Genomic DNA, 17512 nt, shown 5'->3' with positions numbered 1-17512 from the left:
ATAACCATAGATGTCCTTCTCTTCCATGTTGCAGTATTCCTTCCCACCCACCTAAACCCCTTATCCTTTCTCTCACTCATTCCTGATCTGTCTTTGGTCTCTTGGGGGTTATACCTTACCCTGTGACCAATTTAACCACATAATGGCTCCTTGACCCTATGACTGACATCATTGTAGGTTACTCTACTCCAGCTGGGCTCTCAAGTTCTGAGGTCTATGCGTGCAGACATCATAGGTTGGTACTAGGCTATCGGCCCTAGGGCCTATACAAGCCTAGCCATAACAATTCCCTGGATATTTCTTCCCACAATATTTACTTCCCTGGATCACTGTCTAGCAGGGCGACTGACGTGATCCCCGGGGTGAATTTCCTATCTCTCATCTGATCGTCAGGGTTCCTTTTGAAGAGGGCCAATGAGGCGCTCTGCTTGACATGTATGGGCTGTCTGTTCCAGAGTATGGGGAGTCTCTGTGTCAGGAACCTATCCCTCCAGCATGTTTTGTTCATTGTGATGACAAGGTTTAGATCCCTGGAGCATGTGGCTCTGAGGGATTGGGATTTCTTTAAATGGAGCATGTCCAACAGCTCAGGGTTTGACATGGTCTTGTGTGTTGAGCAGAGATCGCCTTTGAGTAGACGATATGCCACAGAATATAGCTGGAGTTTTTTTTTTTAGACTGTCAGCATAGGGCATCTGCTTTAGGCCTGTGATTCTTTTAGTGGGGTTTTTCTCTGGCCTTTCTGGCTGTTGCAGATGTCTTGTGAGGTACATACCAAATGGGGCGTTGTACTCTATAATGGGTCTAATGAGGGATGTGTACAGTGGGACAATGACCTCCTTTTTTCTGGATGAAAAGCCCTTCGTGATGAGGTGTGCCACATAGAAGGATTTCCTGACTGTTGTGGCGATGTGGTTATCGAAGGTGAGACCACTGTCCACCTGTGTCCCTAAGTCACATTTAAGGTTCCTGGTTTTATGGTCCTACGTGTGACGTCCCACGCAACTACAACAGCCAAGTTGAAGCTTATGTGTAGGAGCCGACATACAGGTCACCTGAGGTGGAAAATCCCACACCAAGAATACTGCAACATGGAAGAGAGGGACATCTATGGTTATGGTAAGCGTTTACACAACTATTCATTCCGTATAGGCTGTCCTTTTCATTTACAAGATTTGGTATCCTAGTCTATTGCCACAGAAATTGGGACTTCTTGACATGAAAAACATTCACAGACTGCTTGCCACACTTCCCTTTCCAGTAATGCACCACTGTTGTGAAATGCCTTTCCTTTCTTTCCCACCACAAAAGATATAGATAGTTCCAAGTTTTTTGTTGTGTTAGCGGGGATCTGATGTTTTCTCTTCAGTCTGGATTCAAACTGTGGGCTGTCTCTGACACTGGCCACGCACCACAGACTTCAGCCCATTAAGCTCTTTACCCGTAATCCCTTGCTCCTCAGGACTACCTCAAATCTTGTTTGCTGCCATTCCTTTTTAGCAGTGTGGTCACTTGCTCCACCAAGGTGCATCCTTTGCCTAGGGTTGAACTTGTTTTTTTTTTTTCTAGGTTCTCTCTCCTTTTTTTTTCTGTGGTTATTGTAGTTAGTGAGTGTAATGGTTTGTATTTTAGGGTAGGTTAGTTTGTCTTCTGGTTATGGTTCAGTTGCAGAGTACTGTATAGTGTTTTTCATATATATTTTCCTTATATTGTTGTGTGTGATTTACCTGGTTGTTAGGTTAGTTATGAATAAGAGTTATAAAAATGTGTAGATCTGATGTTGATCTTTCCATTCATTACCGATAGGTTCGGTTCCGAGTCTTCAGAACTGAGTCAGCCTAGTACCAAGCTCGCGCCAGCCAAAAAACTCTCCAGCTAAGCTTCTACCCACAACGCCCTTCTCCCTGTTCCCTCGGATCTCATTTGCCGCATAGCCATAAAGCCACGTTTCAGCCGAGCTCTCAGCTAAGTGGAAACTTTTTCATATTTTGTGAGAAAATTGTTTGATTCTCTTATCGTTAGTGGTTTATATTCACTGATCTTCACTTTTACAGTTAGATTACTCCATTTTCTCTTTCCTTCTACCCGTTTCGTAATCGTTTAAGTACCATTGGTGGGACAACCCTCTCTCTCTACCCTTGTGGTATTCTTTGAATAGCATAGCTGGTTTTCCTTCCTGTCCATCTAGTTGTGTGTTCTTGCTCTTGGGATAGATACTATGTGTTTTGTTTAGATTTAGGCTAAATAAGATTTGATTATATTTTGAAGACTTTGATTGTTGTGTAAACTTGTTATGATGTCTGACAAGAAGGGTACTTCAGGTTTCAAGCACTGTACTTCGTGTAATGACAAACTTCCTAACAGTGACTCTCACAGTGATTGTGTTTATTGCTTGGGGGTGCCCCATCTTTTGGTGCAGCCTCCCTGTGTAATTTACTAAAGTTTTAGCCAGTGCTCTCTGAACGAGTGCAAGAATAAGTTGATTCTAAAGGGCATACTTAAATTGCCCTTTTCAGAGGCCCTTTCTGCGACGGAGATCTCAATCCCTCCTAGGAAAGATAAAAAAAAAGGTCCCATTTGGTTTCTTCTTCACCCTTGGGTGACCAGGGCAAGTCTGTCAAACCTAAGGTACAAAAACTTTCTTCGGAGCATAAATCTGTCTTGTCTGCTTCGACCTTATCTGCTCCAGGCACTATGACTGTTACTATATCGGTGCCAGCTTCGGCACTGAGCATATACCTGCCTACTAAGACTTCGGCATCGGGTGCCACTTCTGCTCAGTGCACCCCTTTGATGCTTATCTCTGCAATGATGACTCAACCTCTCGTATCTGCTCCAAGTGCCCCTTCGGCACTGAGCTCTCTTACGGCTTCGACTACAATAGATTTGACTCCACTGCTCCCAGTCTCCAAATTTGAGACTTCTGTGCCGGTAGATCCCGCACCACAGACCCAATACTCTGTCCATAGACTCGTTTCTAGGCCAAGTCTATAGCCCGTTCCTAGATCGACCAGACTCCCCATCTGGAGTATCCACTAGATCTACCAGGAGCATTTCACAACTTTGTGGTGTGTCTTGCGGACCAGCTGCTGGCAGCCAGGGGGATACCCATGCCTTCCAAGACCCATCCCCCTACGGGAGTTGGGTGAATTTCTCCACAGACTCCATCCTATTTTCCTCCTTTTGAACACCTTTGTTCCAAAGCCTTCTGCTCCGTCTCTTTCGGAACCCCCCCCCCCATCTTGGCGCTGGTAGTGGATCTCATTTTGGCTCCGGAACTGTCCCTTTGGTCTTTCCTCATCCTTATGATTGGGCTGCGGGCTCTTCAGTTGGTGGCATGGTCCTGAGAGTGTTTCTTCGGTTGTGTCTTCTGTTCTGGCAGCTTTGTTTGCTCCGATCCTACTTGAGACTCCATCCTTGGGAGCGGGTTCGACAGAGCGAGGTGTGACCCCGGTTCTGAGGTTGTCTCTCTATTCTGGGCTCCCATCCCTATTCGGGTGGACTTGCTTTCCAATGCAATGGAGAGGACTCTTGCTTCTGGAAGCATTCTGCCAATGTCGGAACCCCAGTTTTCTCCCCCTGAGCTACAGCTGCCACAGGCCACTTCCCGGGACTCCAGGCAAGGAAGTGGCAGGAAATCCCTGTACAGGGTGCCCACGTTTCCGAGTCCTCCTCAGAAGCCCCCACTGAGGAGCCCCTGCAGAAGAGATGGTGCAGGAGGAAGCACGTAGACTCACCTGAGGAGTCTCTTACTGAGGAGACGTAGTTCAATGATGAAGGGTCTCCATGGTCACCTCCTGATTGATGTCAGGAGACATACTTGAAATGGTGAAACAGAGGGGTGACTGGAAGCCCACTAATCCTTCTTCTGAGGAGTCCTTATTTCTGCAGGCTTTCTGTGCCTGGCCTTCTACCTCTTGGGTGACCCCGCCTGTAGACAAGCCAGTTCAGCTTATTGTGCAGGTCGCCTGGAAGAACCCTGACTCTGAGGTGATCCCTCGGCGACCTGACAAGATTCTCTCCTCATCTGAGGAACACCCACATTGGTCAGAGGTTTACCAGTCGATGCTATGGTGGTGGTGGTGACTACTAAAAAAGGACCTAGCTGAAGAGAGTTCTATTGTGCACCTGCCCAACAGAGTCCCAGGCCATGGACAGATTGGGGAAGGGTGTTTTTTTTTGCATCGGCGACCTTTGCCATACAGTCCCTGAACTTGCAAGGCTCCAAAGAGACTTGATTTCCGAACTCTCTGGAGCACTCGTCTGAGGAGGTGAGCGACAAAGTTGCCTCGCAGCACGCAAGCCTGGAATCCATCTCCAATTCGTCCATGAGGTTGCTTTCACATGCAACTGAAGGAGCGGCTAGAGCTGCGGGTTCAGGCATAGTTGAGACATCACGCCTGGATGCGCATTTGTGACCTCTCAGACCCCTTTAACTCTTCCTTTTTGAATGATCCCACCGAAGCATCTTCCCTGTTTGGCTCCAAGGTAAAGGAAACTCTGGCCAGGTGTGAGCAGGATGGTAAGACCCTGTCTGCCGTAGGCCTATGTTTTTCCAACCCTCAACATTTCTTCTCCAGGAACCAGAGGAGTGGGAAGATGTGGCACAAAAAAATCTCAGGGTCCTTTCCGTGCCACACATGGTGAATACCCCCAGGGGCAGAGGGGGTAACAATTCCAAAAGACACCCCTTTCGAGGTGGGGGGGGGGCATGCAACCAAGGCCGCAGACACTCCTTCGTTGAATAGCCTTACCAGCACTCCTGAAGTGCGGCCTGATTGCTTGCCTCTGGAAGCAGTCTGGGGTTGTTTCTCTCTGCACCAAGCTGCCTGGCACTCTTATCGCCACTGATCGTTGGGTGCAGAACATCATTACCAGTGGTTACACCCTTCCCCTCATATCTTATCCAAAACTTCCCCACATTACACCCATTCAGAAGGAAGAAGCAACTTCAGAAGTAAGAAAGCTGCATCAAAAGAGAGCCATTCAACTATTACCACCAGACCAGTGCAGATCCGGATTTTACTCTAGTCTTTTGGTGCCAAAAAAGACAGGAGACTGGAGACCCATCCTGGATCTCGGTAGTTTGAACAGACATGTTGCCCAAACTAAAGTCCGGATGGTCATGGTTCAGTCCATCCTCCCTTTTCTCAGGGAGGGCGATTAGATGTGCTCGATAGATCTCCGGGATGCACATTACCACATCAAAATGGACAAACTCTCCAGGAGTCTGCTTTGGCTCCTTGCCAGAAGCGATCATTACCAGTTTCGCTCTCTGCCATTTGGTCTCTCTGCAGCCCCCCAGAGTGTTCACAAAGTGCATGGCAGTGGCCACAGCTCACTTGAGACTGCATGGATTCCGGGTGTTTCTGTATTTGGATGATTGGCTTCTTACCTCCCCCACCATGCATCTTCTGGTAACAGCCCTGCAATACACCCTTTCTCTGGCAGAAATTTTTGGGATAGTTGTGCACTGGGAGAAATCCAACCTTACTCTGACCCAGCAGATAGAATTAATCTGAGCTGTCTTCGACATTCGATCCCATCTGTTGTCACTCCCAGCTCACAAACTCCAGAGGTTGAGGCTTCAGCTCTGGGTGATACTCTGTCAAAACAAAGTCTCAGCAAGAGAGGTTCTTCAGGTCCTAGGATCCATGGCAGCCTCCATACCAATAGTACCTCTTGGGAAACTGCATATGCGAATCCTCCATTGGCGGCTTCTCTCTCAGTGGTTCCCGAATAATTCATCCTCCTATATTTTCAGATCCGAATAACCAACTCTTGCAAACAAGACCTTTTTTGGTGGATGAGGCCAGACACATCTTTGGAGCTGCCCATTCCTGCCCCCCTCAGACCAAGGCCATTGTGACCAGGGATGCTTCCTTGATAGGGTGGAGGTCCATTTTCAAGGAAAGACAGTCCAAGGCACATGGTCCACGCCGGAGGCCGACCTGCATATCGGTGTTCTAGAACTGAGAGTGGTGCTGTTAACATTGCAAGCATTCCATCTGGTCCTCCCCTCTGGAATGATTGCAATTCAGACTGACATTGTCAGTGGCCTGGTATGTCAACAAGCAAGGAGGAACCAAATCTTTCCCCTTGTGTCGAGAAGCTATGAGAATTTGGCAATGGGTGATAGATTCCAGCTGCTTTCTGATAGCAACGCATATCCCGGGGAGCTCCAACGTGATTGCGGACAAGCTGAGCAGATGTATTTTGTTGCCCCACGAGTGGTCTCTCAATCCTGGAGTAGCGGCAGAAATTTTCAGCCGTTGGGGCCAGCCTTGTTGTGACCTCCTCGTCTCCCCTTCAAACAACAAATGCAGCAGCTATTTTGCCCTGTTCCCCCGAAGGGGGGGAGTCCCCAAGGGACGCTCTGATTCACAATTGGCCCATGGGACTTCTCTATGCCTATTCCCCCCATTCCTCTGATTCTACAGTTCAAAGCCATTTGGTTGAAATGCAAAGTGATCCTCATAGCCCCATTTTAGCCTCGACAAGTTTGGTTCCCTTTCCTTCGGCCTTATCAGTTGTACCCACCGTGGATTCTAGACCCTATTCCAGATCTGATCTCTCACACTCAAGGGTTGACTCATCCAAATTTGTCCAGTCTCAAGCTGACAGCTTAGTTTCTCCACTTCCGCTAGTTGCCAGGCAGGATGACCTCCCCTCTCCTGTTCGTGATATCATTCTGGCTTCTCACAAACCATCCACCAGAAGACTACTGGGACAAATGGAAAAGGTTCTCTATTTGGTCAAAGGAAAGGATGCTAGATCCGTGTTCAGCTCCAGTCACCGCAGTTTTACAATACCCAAGTTTAAGATGGAGCCGCAGCCTCTACCATATGAGTAAATTTGACGGGAATTTCTAATTATCATAATGGACTGGATGGTAATCCGCTCATATTACTGCATTTATATAAAACTTTTCTCAAAGGAGTATCTCACATTAGACCTCCAATCAGACAGCCTATAGAGCCATGGAACCTCGCGCTAGTTCTCCAGTCTTTGACTCAACCCCCTGCGAATTGTGACCTCAAATTCTTGTTGTGGAAATCTTCTTGGTAGCCATCACGTCACCACACTCCACACCGAAAACAAACGAACAAAAAAAAAAAAATAGCGGAAAGACACCAACTCCTAGTTTGAACTGTGAATGCTTTACTGGAACTTCCTGGTACCTCTGCATATGCCTTCAAGGGAATAAATTATTCATTCCATACACATTTATACCAATGTGCTTACCAATTTTAATTAATTGTTTTGTTAATCATTTCGGGCTGAGAGAAAGCACTTGGGGCTAGGGAACAATAGTACCAGCCAAAAAATTAAATGAATATTCCCTTCCATATCATTAAACACGCTGATACATAAAACAGTATACCAAGAATGTCACGACAGACTAATATTCATTTCTTGATTCAATACCCCTTGGATATAAAGTTCCATAATTAATGATACATTTTGTTTCCAATTGTAAAAGCTTTTTCACATATTCCCTCCCAGAACTACTCAGACGTTTGTCCAAAACCGAATAAAAAAGGTAGCATCAGAACCACCGTGAGCTGACAAAAAATGTTGGGCCACTGGGCTTTCCAGTCTATAATTGCTTATGTCTCCAAGATGTTATAAGATGCACTTTTTAGCCTCTTTGTCTGCCCAACATACCACTTGGTTGGTGTACACCCACAACCAATTGCATACACCACCCCACATGAATTTCAGTTGAAATGACCCAAGGCTGTACATTTCATGTTATTAATCCTGCTCCCATTCAGGTTCTTGACTCTACAGCGTACCCTGCACTTTCCACAGGGAAAATAATCTGCTTGATATCCCTCGTTTAAACTTGCCCCTATTCAATAATTCCTGTAGATTCAAAAACCTGCTATATGAAAAGGTAACCCTGCTGGGAAACAAACCCCTCAAACTATCATAATATACCATGGGCCAAGATCTATTTATCAACCCCCTTAGAATATCAGAAAAGGGAGAATATCTGTCCACGAAAAATATTCTTTCAGAATCATCCTCTGACTTCCCACTTGACCATGCAGATATACCATTAGAGAAGGTCTTTGGTTGTCTACCATATTCCTCAAAAAAAAAAAAACCCAACCCTTCTTTCAGCCCTACCCAATGTGTTCGTACTGTATCCCCTATACTGCATTTATATAAAACTTTTCTCAAATTTTTCCTTAACCTTCATGAATTCTATATTTAAATTATTCACATCAAAAGTATTGTTGAAAATATGCTTAAACTCACCAAGTGGTAATGAATTCAACAGGTGAGGTGGATGCATACTGCTGGCCAACAAAAAATTGTTGAGCGCTATGTCCTTGGTGAATGGTCTAAATTTTACCATTTGATCTTGTGTGTAAAAAGTCCAAATCTAGAAACTGTATTTTTGTTTTATGTACTTTATATGTAAATTCCAAACCAAAATAGTTATGCAACTCATTCAATAATCCCTTGAACTTGTAAAAAAGAAAAAGTAATGACACCCACCAGGGCAGAATCGATAAAAAACTTTGAATACCACAAAGTCCAGCAGCCAAACCACGAAGGTGACTCACAGCAGGATAAACAGCAGGATTTATTGGAACAGGCAAAATTTAAAATAGATACAATACTGACAGACTAAGCACTAAAGAATGCTTTCGCCAAGCACATAGGCATCATCAGAGTCTTAATACAAAGAAAACAGTATACACCATTTTAAATACCCTACTTCCCATTACAATAGGTTGAAGCAAACCCCTCCCATATGTGGGAGGGGTTTGCTTCAACCTATTGTAATGGGAAGTAGGGTATTTAAAATGGTGTATACTGTTTTCTTTGTATTAAGACTCTGATGATGCCTATGTGTTTGGCAAAAGCATTCTTTAGTGCTTAGTCTGTCAGTATTGTATCTATTTTAAATTTTGCCTGTTCCAATAAATCCTGCTGTTTATCCTGCTGTGAGTCACCTTCGTGGTTTGGCTGCTGGACTTTGTGGTATTCAAAATCCCTTGAACTTGCCTGTATCACCTCTACACACAAATATAAATTACCACCTTATCTATAAAAAACTTTATATTTTCAAAATGATTCATGAACAATATTGTATACGATGGGACATAAGATGGCCCCATCGCAGTTCTTTCCTTCTGCAAAAATACCGGTTTATTAAATAAAATGCGTATTAGTAAAAATTTAAGCAGTGGGAGAATAAAACTAGTTCTAGGGCCTTCCCCCATCATTTTAGCTATTGCTTCCATACCCCAAACATTCTTAATGCTGGTATACAATGCCCTGACATCCACACTAGCCCAATAAAAATCTTTCCCCACTTCACACCTCCCACTAAGTCAAAAAATTCCTTACCATTTTTTTTGTGTGAGCCTACTCTAGACAAAAAAAACCCTTTCAAATGTACATCCAAAAATATACCCAAGTTCTGTAAAAAAAAAAAAAAAAAAAAAAAAAAAAAATCCCCCCACCCCTGACACTATGGGTCTTCCTGGTGGGTTCTCTATGCTCTTATGAACTCTGTCTGTAAAATGCCTGTACAATTGCCATTCGATCCTACTATTAGTACAAATAGACCATTATTAGAAATTGCAGAGCATCAGCAATGGTTAAAAGATATTTCTGAATTGTCAAAACTTATCAGAAATGCAAACATTGAAAGTACGATCAAAGGATCCTGTTATGCCAGAAAAAAACCTTCCCTCTGGGACACGGGTCTTAGTCATGACGTTCCAGACGGACGGTCCATGGGATAGTAATTGGGAAGGACCCTTTAAAATAATTGCTCAGTTAGGACCTCTAGTGTACAAAGTTAAAGAAAAGAAAAATAGAAAATAATTCTTGTTCATAGAGATCAGTTGAAAGGCATTAATTGACTTCATGTTTTGTGTGTTTTTTTTTTTTTTTTTTTTTTTTTTTTTTTATTGTAAACCCACGGCAGATGCCAAGTCTGAAACAGTTGCGAATGCATAATATTGTACATAATGAAGATTTTGTTTGTTATTGTACTGACTGTACTCATTGGAGCCCTTGGGGGTAGGGTATCAAACAAGCGAAATCTGGAGAATACACAGTGACAATAATACTCTATTAAGCTAGGTTGACGTAAATGCTCAAAAATAAATCTTTTTTGTGGAAAAAGACAGCAGGACAATTTTACTTGTCCATCTAATGCTAATTGTACCTTTGGGCATATAGTTCCCAGTAACGTTACCTTTTGGTCCCCGGTTATGGGTCATTATTACGTTCGACCAAATAGTCCTAAGGTAACCCTTGAATCTGATTCTAAAGTTTCTATTAAATGTCAATTTCCTATGTTTTATTTGAGAAAAGTAGAAAACTTGAAAAAAAATCCACCATCAATACGACAGCTAGTCTTCACTTAAGTGAAGAAATGTGGTAATCATACCATACAGGAAATTAGTATTCCTCCCAACAACATAACACAAATGCAAATAAATTTTACTACTGGAGATTCTGTAATATGTACTAATACCACAGTCATTACAGGCAGCATGCATTGGGCATATGTTCTCTCAATATTAACAGGTAAACCTACCTCTGTTCATACAGACCATTTAGTTAAAATCCCTTCTATCTGTAAAAAAGTAGGTAGACCGTATCAAGAAGTTGTACATTTTGACATCACATTCACAGATACAGGCAAGTGTTTTCATTGAGTAAAGGTACAGACTACCTAAATAGTGTAGTGCAACTTTAATTTCACATCTACATGTAAACTTTACATCAGTAAATGGAAAAGCTTTGTCTTTTGGGCACGTCAAAATAATGTTGACCCTTTTTCAGCACCTGTTCATAAGATTCTTTAATTTTTTGTCTTGCTATTCAATGAATAGGCTTCATATTCTACTTTTAAAGTTCATTTGGCAGCTGTATGCAATTTTCATATTAGATCTGAAGACTCATCACTTGCTTCTCTTAAACTTTGTAAATCTTTTATGAGGGTTACTGTTTTAAAACATAGTACTGTGGTGGTGGTGCTGCGGTAGCATTGTCGCCTCACAGTAAGACTTTGTCCCGTTCGATTCTCAGCTAGAGCGTCTTCTGTGTGGAGACATGCGTGAATGGGCATACCTTCGTTGAAGGTTGTGCATCAGGGCCGGCAACTCGGCACGTAAAAATCTACTGCCAATCATTAGCGGACCGGAGTTCCACTGTGGCGACCCCTAACCGGGAAAAGCCAAAAGACAACAACAACTGTTCTTTTAAAGCCTCCTTACAAAGATCCACCCCCTCCTTGGGACCTAAACTTGGTGTTGTAAGCAATTATACAACCTCCTTTTGAACGGGCAGCAGACTGTGATCTTAGATGTCTGTCCTGGAAAACTGTTTCCTTAGAGGCTATAACTTCCGCCAGAAAGACCTCATAAATTCAGACTTTGTCTTGTAAGCTACCATATTTGATTTTTCACAAGAATAGGATTTTGCTAAGAACCAAGTTGTTTTCTACCAAAGGCGGCTTTAGAAGTCAATATCCAACTAATAGCCTACCAGTGTTCTTCCCCAAATTTGCTAATGAGTGAATATTGCTTACACTTATTAGATGTTCATAGACATTAAAGGTTTTATCTTCACAGAACAAAAAATATCAGAAAATCTGACCAGTTTATCTCTTGCTCAAATACAAGCCTAGGAAAACATGTAAGCAAAGTGACATTGGCTAAATGGCTTACTGATTTGCATTTCTTTCATCTATAACAAATTGGGGATTGCTTTATCGAAGCCCTTGAAAGCACATTCAGCGAGAGCTGTAGCAATGTCAGCCATCTTCCAGTCTAGAGCCTCCATGGATGATGATTGTGCAGCAGCAACCTGGACTACTCCTCATACTTTCATTACTCCATTACAAGTTGGATCTGGTCTCCAGGGGAAGAGCATCATTCAGTTAAGTGGTGCTCAGTAACATCCTTCCTTGAGTCCATCCAGGATCTAAGGTAGCTAGGAAATCTGTCCCACAGGTTGAGGATGGATTGAAAATTGACAGCATCAGATAAAGAAGTTATGTACTCCACCATAACATTCCATCCATATTGTGTATTTTCATTCTTCCTCACATCCCCACCTTCCAACCCCATGCCCTTGGATTTCTAGAGGAACTGGTAATTAATAGAATATTATCCTTTATATATAATTATGGTCCCAGATAGTCTCAATGGTGTCTTACGAGTATATTTCCTTTTGTCTGTTGGCAAACTCTGAGGTAACTGGGCTAGATCAATTGTCGGTAAGGGATAAGCTCGAGAGTTTTTTTGGTTACCATTAGCTATGGTAGCGGCCAAGTCTGTTCTGAAGATTGGAGCCGAACCCACAAGTTGAGGAAGAATGAAAATGGGGAACACCGATGGAATGTTATGATAAGTACATAACTTCTTTTTATGTAATAGAAATGATTCATAATGTGCAATTTTATGACCATTATCTCCCACTGTTTTTAGTTCTTGCCCATGGTATCCTTAACATCATCTAAGATGCCACAAAATTAAGTTCATGGTACTTCTGTGTCTCATACCAAAAAAAATGCACCTCGAGTATTTACTCAGCAATGCTATGCTTGTATTATCATTACCGGAACATCGATCCAGTTTTTGACTGATGGTACAAAATTAAAACTGTCGCTGCGCAAAAGCAGTCAACAGTGTTGCATTTCACCTGACTGGCAGTCAACAGTGCTGCATATCACCTGACTGTAATTGCTTTTTCTGCATATAAAGGGGTGCTATATTTGAATGTTTTTATGTACTATAATTGCATTTTTTTCTTAAATATTAACGTTTTTATCTGTTGTAGGCTGGTCTTCTGGTGATAATGGCCCAACTTGGTTGCTTTGTACCTGCTGAGACCTGCAAGCTTACACCAGTTGACAGAGTCTTTACAAGACTTGGTGCATCTGACCGAATCATGTCTGGTGAGTTAATGTCAAAATATCAAAATTTTTAAATATTTGTTAAACTAGGAAGAAAATGTATGATGGGAAGTGGTTAGAGGGTTGACTGTCCTGTATACGTGGTTCTTACAGGTTTTAACAGGAAAAAGGTTACAATGTAAGAGGATTACAATGGCATCTAAATATTGCTGATAAACTATCAGGAAATAAAAAGGCAGTATACAGTGAAACTACAAAATGCAGTTAGACAATATGAATATGCATGATCTAAAAGAATGTGCCAAATGTGCAAATATCACTCAGCTGGACTAACCAGAGTTCTTTTTTTTTATTTATATTTTTAAAGAAACCGGTGCATTTCTGAAAGATGATGTCCTTCTAGTCACATGTTGCAGTATTTATCACATATGGGTTTACTCCTCTTGCTACCCGAATGTCTGGCCAGTATACAAAATATTTCAGTCACTGTGTGGTGCATGGGACATCTGACGTGGCTAGCAGAACATGGACCATACAAGTGACGTCTGCATGCACTAGCCCTCAGAGATTCTCAGCCACCAGTCGAACGTCAAGTGTTCTGCCATCCCGGATGTCCGATTCAGAAGAAATTGGATAAGTGCCCCGCTGGGGAATATTTTCAGTCATTTATTTTATCCTAATGCGTGTTCATGTCCTCCAGAAAGGGCAAGTGTAAGTGCGGCCCTCAGATACCTCACAAGGGTGTCCATGATCAGTGTCTATTTTGTTTAGGTAGGTGGCCACTACTACAAGGCCTGCATCATCTGCCAGGAGTTTGTGCCCAAAACTCTCCACAGCCATCTGCACAAGCTCAACCTCTAACTAGAAAAACAATGTCTCAGTTAGCCTTGAGTATGGAGGGTTCTGCTGACTTAGCTACCGAACTGCTGAAAAAGAAGACCAAGACAGGTGTACGACTACAGTTGCCCTTCTTTCGTCTGACCTTGAGCCTGTGGCCAATGTTGGCCTGGTTGAAGACTCTGGCTCTGCCACTTCAGATGCAATGGGTACCTTCACAGAAGCCACACAATCTTGTGCGGAGGGCATGTCCACAGAAGCTTTTCTGATGCCGGGAGGAACCAGCGATTTTGGCAGGACCGTCGAATGCCTCTGTTACCTTACAGTCGTGGATTCCAGGTCTTCCTCCATGCAGACGCCCGCTAGGTCTCTCAAAAGGAAGGAAAAAAAACACGTGTCTGCTGCTTCTAAAAGTATCCCAGACTGGCAGGCCTTCAGCCAACGTCTGTTTAATGCTTTTATTACCTTACGGCCTACCACTCCAGGGACATCCACTGTTCCTCCTTCCATCCTGAGCCCTAGGCCTCAGACATCAGATCCGTCTCGGAGGGAAGAGGAAGAATTCTCCGATTCTTCTTCTGAAGAATCCCCATCATGTACCTCTCAAGCTGCCTTCCCTCCTGGGATATGGCTTACTAGAGGAAGAATCTGTTTACCCTGACTCCCCAGCAGAGGATTTGACCTTTGGGGGGGGACTTACTAAAATGAGGGAACATTTCAAATGGGAACCATCTGAAATGTCAGAGGTCCAAAAAAGGTATGGCCTCATTCAGATGGATTCCCCAACCCCTACTGCTGTTCCTCCCATTCTGCCTGGCTTCCTGGATGCCTTCTCTTCAGCATCCCAGAATAAAGACTCTCAGCCCCTTGCTCCATGCAGACCTGACAGGTTTTATAAAGTTTCTGAGAATGCAAAGCTTCTAATTGTGTCCTGCTGCAGACCCTGCCACTATTTTCATTTCCATTGATAAGGCTTCAAAACTATTGTCTTCACCACCATTCTCCCTGCTGGCAAGGACAACAAAACTATGGAATGTCTGGGGTAAGAAGATGTACACTTCTGCTACCCTGGGTTTCAGAGCTACTAATTAACAGACACACGTGGCTAAATATGCCTTATCCTTTTGAGAAGATCTCCAAGGAATTGTTAGACTCCCCAGATTTTGCTGCCAAAGCTTCACTGTCTGCCCTACTTGCTCTCACTTCTCAGGTTAGCAGGCACTCTGTAAAGTGCAATTATGATGCTGCTGAGGCCTCAGCAAGGTCAGCAGCAGCAGACATCTGCTTTGAGAAGGTACCCCTGGCTACGCCTACAGTGTTTACCAGATGACTTTAGAGCCAAGCTGGTTGATGCCCCTTTGGACAGCACAGCCCTGTTTGGAACAGAAGTGGCTGATTTATTTAATTCATTACAGCAAAAGGGGAAGGAGATGCAGGATTTAAAGCAAACTGCTGGTTTCTCCTATCCCAAAATTCCAGAGGAATTACCCAGCAAAAACACAATTTATTAGAAAGCACTCTCGCCCTGTTGCTTCCACAAGACATAGGAAAACTTCCAGAAAGCAACAAACTCCTACCAAAGCCCCCACCTCTTCTAGCCAGAGGTTGCCATTTCAAGACAGGGAAGGTAGTGTCTGACTATGTGCCAAACTTAAAAAACCCTCCTCCCTCTATCTCTGTCTCATAGCGCCTCTCACTGTCTCCAAGGGTGGACACATCTCAGACAAATGCGTTCTCTGTGTAATAGAGAGTGGCTATTTTATGACCTGGCTTATGCTTCCAGAGAGAAGGGGATATCCCACAACCACCAAAAGAACAGCTTCCCCTGTTGCAGCCAGTGTTAGACAGCCTGATGGTTCAAGGCACCATTCAAACGGTCCCACTGTCTGCAAAAGGAAGAGGCTTCTACTCCAGGATTTTGTTGGTTCCAAGAAAAGACTGTCGCTGGAGGCCAGTTCTGGACATCTCACTACTCATTCTCTTCCTTCAGGTCCTAAACTTCAGGATGCTGACTTTGCCAACTCTCTCTTCATTCCTCCCTCAAGGGTTCCTGGCCACTGTGACAATTGGGGAGAGATGGACGAAGGCTGCCATCCTAGTCAAATAGAATTTGATACATAATTCTATCAACTGTATAAATGAATGTAAAATACAGACCTGTGTTTTTAAATGTAAGGGAAACACTGTAAAATGTGAACGTCAAGATTGTTGCAACATTGCCATCTGCTGTAAGGAAAACCAAACCAAGCCAAGTATTTAAAATGTCTCCAAGTTGAAAAGATCTTACGAATCTCTCCGTTTTACAAGTCTGTTCCAGTGTGTCTGGATGAAGGTATCTTGACCATTGTTTTAAGGCTAAAGTTTATGACCAGAATTTAGATGTGGAATGTGCTTTATTGCTCTAGTTTCTGTTAGAATATACATGTGAAATGTATTCTATTGTAAGTTTCTGTGCAGGTGTTAGATTGCTTAAGAATGCAGTTTGTTTGCCTGGGAAAACTTGTCAAAAATGATGTAATTTGGGGAGGGACCCAACAAACATGTTTTTAGTAATGTTTAAATACTATTTCTCACAAGAGACTAGGAGTATTTTAACTTTGGACATCCAACTTATCAGCAATCTGCATTATGCTCACATGTACATTTTAGCATTGCGATTTCTTGTAGGAATATTTAGCTAGTAAAGATTAATTAGGTATTTTTCTATGAAACCAGGCCTGTCCTACTGTATTATTTTAAGTTTGTGTGATCTCTGAACTCTTGGATATCTCTGTGGTGTAGTAGTTTTGTCTTGTGTTTATTTATTATTAAATATTTTTAAAACCTTCTGCCTGTGGCTGCTTTGTTTAGAGAGAAGCTCTAGAGTACATTGCATATTTATAGAGGTTATTGTAATAGGCCACTCTAAAGTAAGCCTTGGCTGTTAGTCATACTACCATTGGATAATAATATTGCACAGTAATAATTGGACACCCTTTTGCATGTCCTCCCTGTGGTTGCGTGGGTTTCCTCCTGGTGCTCTGGTTTCCTCCCACATTCCAAAGACATGCTGTAGGTGGATAGGACACTCTAAATTGGCCCCAGGTGTGAGTGCGTGCATGTGTGTGCCTTCTGTGGAAGGTTGGGTGCCGGGCTGGCAACTCAACACCGTAAAACTCCACTGCCAATGATGAGCTGTGACGACCCCTAACCGGGGAAAGCCAAAAGAAGAATAATTGGACACCCTTTTAAGGGCCTTTGAGTAGTTGATATTTATTAGCTGGTGGTGGCAGTAATTACTACAGTATAGCCTGGGTAAAAATGCGGCACAGCTGGAGAACCTGTGCCAGCCTTTTTCCCCAGAGGGTCTGTGTGGTTGTATAACCCCTTCTCAAAGTGTGTGTGTGGTGTGCCAGCTACGTGGGCATGGACACAAAGCACTGGTTGGACAAAGAGAATATTGGAGGTTAGCTTGCCAGCTAGGCTGAGATCTGGACCCTATAGCTGTGCCAGTGGGAGTCTTGTATGTATGTGTGTGTGTGTGTGTGTGTGTGTGTGTGTATATATATATTATATAGGGGTGCGGGGGCAAATCCCCCCCCCCCCCATAGTTTGGGTATATATATTGTCTTCTGGAAAGAGTTATTCATTTGACTTGTAAGTATCCATGTCTGTGGTATACAGTGTTTAAAATAGGTGTGTGTGTGTGGGGGGGAACTGCTATACTAACTCCAGGATCGCACTACAGTGGGGAACAGGGCATATACCTTTCAGCAAAATGAGATTCAGTCAAATGAG

General features: G+C 43.3%; 1 protein-coding gene across 1 annotated transcript in view; it reads left to right on the top strand.

The window, feature by feature from the left end:
• The window catches only part of MSH6 (mutS homolog 6), a 614863-nt gene that overhangs the window by 245508 nt on the left and 351843 nt on the right, over positions 1-17512 (top strand). Inside the window, exon 6 of the mRNA XM_044075079.1 lies at positions 12823-12940. Within this exon, the coding sequence (XP_043931014.1) occupies positions 12823-12940 (118 nt within the window). The remainder of the gene's footprint in view (positions 1-12822; positions 12941-17512) is intronic.

This window comes from Protopterus annectens, chromosome 6.part0 (genome assembly GCF_019279795.1).
Source record: "Protopterus annectens isolate FY-2018-M chromosome 6.part0, PAN1.0, whole genome shotgun sequence".
Taxonomy (NCBI): Eukaryota; Metazoa; Chordata; order Ceratodontiformes; family Protopteridae; genus Protopterus; species Protopterus annectens.
Note: the sequence above shows the minus strand (reverse complement) of the source record. Positions and strands in the feature narration are given on the sequence as shown.